The sequence below is a fragment of the Perkinsus marinus genome, assembly GCF_000006405.1.
Source record: "Perkinsus marinus ATCC 50983 genomic scaffold scf_1104296944200, whole genome shotgun sequence".
Taxonomy (NCBI): Eukaryota; Perkinsozoa; order Perkinsida; family Perkinsidae; genus Perkinsus; species Perkinsus marinus.
Window position 1 is genome coordinate 59,862 of NW_003211511.1, and position 2,671 is coordinate 62,532.

Consider the following 2,671-nt stretch of genomic DNA (forward strand, 5'->3'; position numbering starts at 1 on the left):
GTCTTGCTTTTCTCTTGAATTCCGTCATCTGTCTTTCGGCTATCCGTGAACTTGCTCTCTTGGGAGACCTTCACTCACGTCATGCCGTTCGCAGTTGATGGAGGTTCTGTGATGGGAGTTTTGGCAATATGTCACGGACGAGGGTGGATCTCACAAACCCATGTGGGAAGCAGTCCACGTCCGTGACGCATTCAGTGCCCGGGATAGAACACGGCTATACCAATCAGCCACCGTGCAGATCCCGGGTGAATGCCCCCGCCTCATGTTGCCAAACCTCTCCCGCGTGCATGTTCGAAGCTCCATACTTGAATACCCACCGGGTTAATTAAGGGTGTTAGCAAGTTCACGCCTGGGTTTTATGTCAGTGATCTGATCCCTTCCGCCGTTCTCGGGTCCCCAACCCATGAAACACAGGTGTGGCCTTGTTACTAATCACTCTTAAACGCAAATCCTAGTGATCCCAGAAACACCTTATCCGACCATCCGCAGACTATGCGAGCAGCGGGCCTCGATCACAATTACTCATGAGTTCGTGGTTTACGGACTTATATGAAGTTCACCTCCTATCCACCTAGCCCAGAGGGCGGTGTACGTATTCTCTCACTATAGCTGTTCCGTGCCTGGCGAGCTTTTTGACCTCCTCGTCCCCATATGTATCGATCATCGCGTCATGGCGCCACCGCGATTTTCCTTTGATAATTGGCCTTGGTGCATCGGCACGCAAGTGATATATTGTCTCACTTCTACGGCAGGAATTACCAGAAAATTTCAGAGACTGCATAAGGTCCACCTCGCCAATAGAGTCCGGTAGAAACTGGGCCAAGCTTTTAACTTCCGCCGTAGACTTCTTATAGCTTTTGTGGAAGATTCTGAGTGGCCTGGCCGTCGTGTCTCAGAGGCTAATCATAGTGTGGCAGCAGCACCATTTCCCCCTTTGTTCGCACACATCCTCCGAAGCATTACACGAGGTCTCCACGTACTCAATCTTGTTGACTTTGGTGATACCGAGGTGTATTATAATATGAGTGTTAGGGACCCTAGGTAGTATCTCAGTGATATCCTGTCTTCTTATGCGCAGCAACTCGCCGGACCTTAAGCTCGGTGATATCCCGCTGAGGAGAGCTGATCGTACAAGGCTTTTCTCTGGTTTATCCTTGAACTGGGCCTCAGGACAGTCAAATAGGGACTCAACTGCACTCTCGGGCATTATGGCAGCGCGCTTGGCATCCCGCTGGGGCCTTATACCGTATAAGTTATACGTTAAACAGCCTGCATGGCTTGCTTGATAAGCATTTCATCCGCGGCCTCCATGGTGCTAAAGCCTTCCAGTTTCTGCAAAGTTCTTAGGGCTTTAATTCGCTTCTGTACCGAGGTCGAATTCAGCCCAGTTACATCCAATAGGCATCTGATGTATCGGATAACTTTACCAGCGTTGAGAGGGGAGGACAATCCCATTTCATAGACCTCTCTTCTTGCCCTTTCGTAGCCTCTTCTTGTGTCCTCACTTATCGAGAGCCCTAGTAGCTCCAGATTCTGAGCAGTAGCCTCAGCTGAACCGTGTGCGGGCTGAATCTCGTCCCACATCGTGAAGGCGGAGTTTTCTGACATGGGGGATGTAGCGGTCCAACGATGACGGACGAATCTTGCATCCCTTTAGTTGGGCCCACTCAAATTGACAGGAACTCAGTCGGGTCCGCAAACGAGAAACCGAGCACTATGAACCCACGTTAGTCGTGAGTCGCAACTTCTGACAAAGGTGATGTCTTACAGACTTGAAGAGGAGTGAACGCCACAGCTTTTTTGAGGACTTAACGTGGCACCTCCCGCCACGACCTCGGCATTTGACTGGTGGATACCAACGAAGCACGAGTTAACCTAGAGATATCATCAGCTATGCTGTTCAAGGTCCCGGGAATATGATGAGCATTGAGTCGGTAACGGAAGTCACCGAATTTCCGAACGACGGAAGCAAGGCTCATAGAGCGTGACCTGAAGCTTCTTAGTACTGACACCTTACAAGTGTTGTCAGAGAAGCATCTGATATAAGTCACCCGCGGAGCACATATTGCCCGGATGTACTCGAAGTCGTAATAGACTGCGAGTAGTTCGAGGAAATTACTATCACTGCTGATGAACTTCACTGGTTTCAGCTCGGCAGGAAGTTGATCATCGAGCCGACTCCTGCGCTCATACCAAATCTGCCTCCAAATCTCGGGGTTTTCCTCCATATTTATCGAAAACTATCTTAGATTCCGAGTATCGCATCGTGGAAAGAAGTCTCTATCCAGACCGCATCCAGAGGCATCGGTCACCAATAGATACTCATCCTTGTAGTCAATGTATGGAATACGTTTGTTGTGACTGTGAGTGAAGGTCTCGGCGGACTTATGTAGCTCTAGGCGCCTGGTTGGTGATATTCTGACGCTCCGAAGAGACGGTCGCTGGCTCAGGACCATCAGTACTTCATAGGGCTTATCCAATTTGGGCCGTATTTCGGGAATCCAACCTGTACACCAGTTTATGCGGCCAACGAGCGTCTCCAACGTTGCTCGCGGTATACATAGCTGATCGGATAGCAACACAGCGATTATCTTATCTCTTTTGGTCACCGGCACGCTGAGTTCGATATCGTTATTCTCCCCGATATCCACCCGATAACCAAGTATCCTTC

General features: G+C 49.9%; 1 protein-coding gene across 1 annotated transcript; it reads right to left on the bottom strand.

Moving 5' to 3' along the window:
* Nucleotides 1-1,260: 1,260 nt before the first annotated feature.
* Pmar_PMAR002434 (hypothetical protein) lies at nucleotides 1,261-1,608 on the bottom strand (the record flags this gene model as incomplete). The annotated part of the gene is made up of 1 exon (XM_002780681.1): nucleotides 1,261-1,608. One exon carries the CDS (start codon nucleotides 1,606-1,608, stop codon nucleotides 1,261-1,263), a length of 348 nt encoding a protein of 115 aa, XP_002780727.1.
* Nucleotides 1,609-2,671: the final 1,063 nt, after the last annotated feature.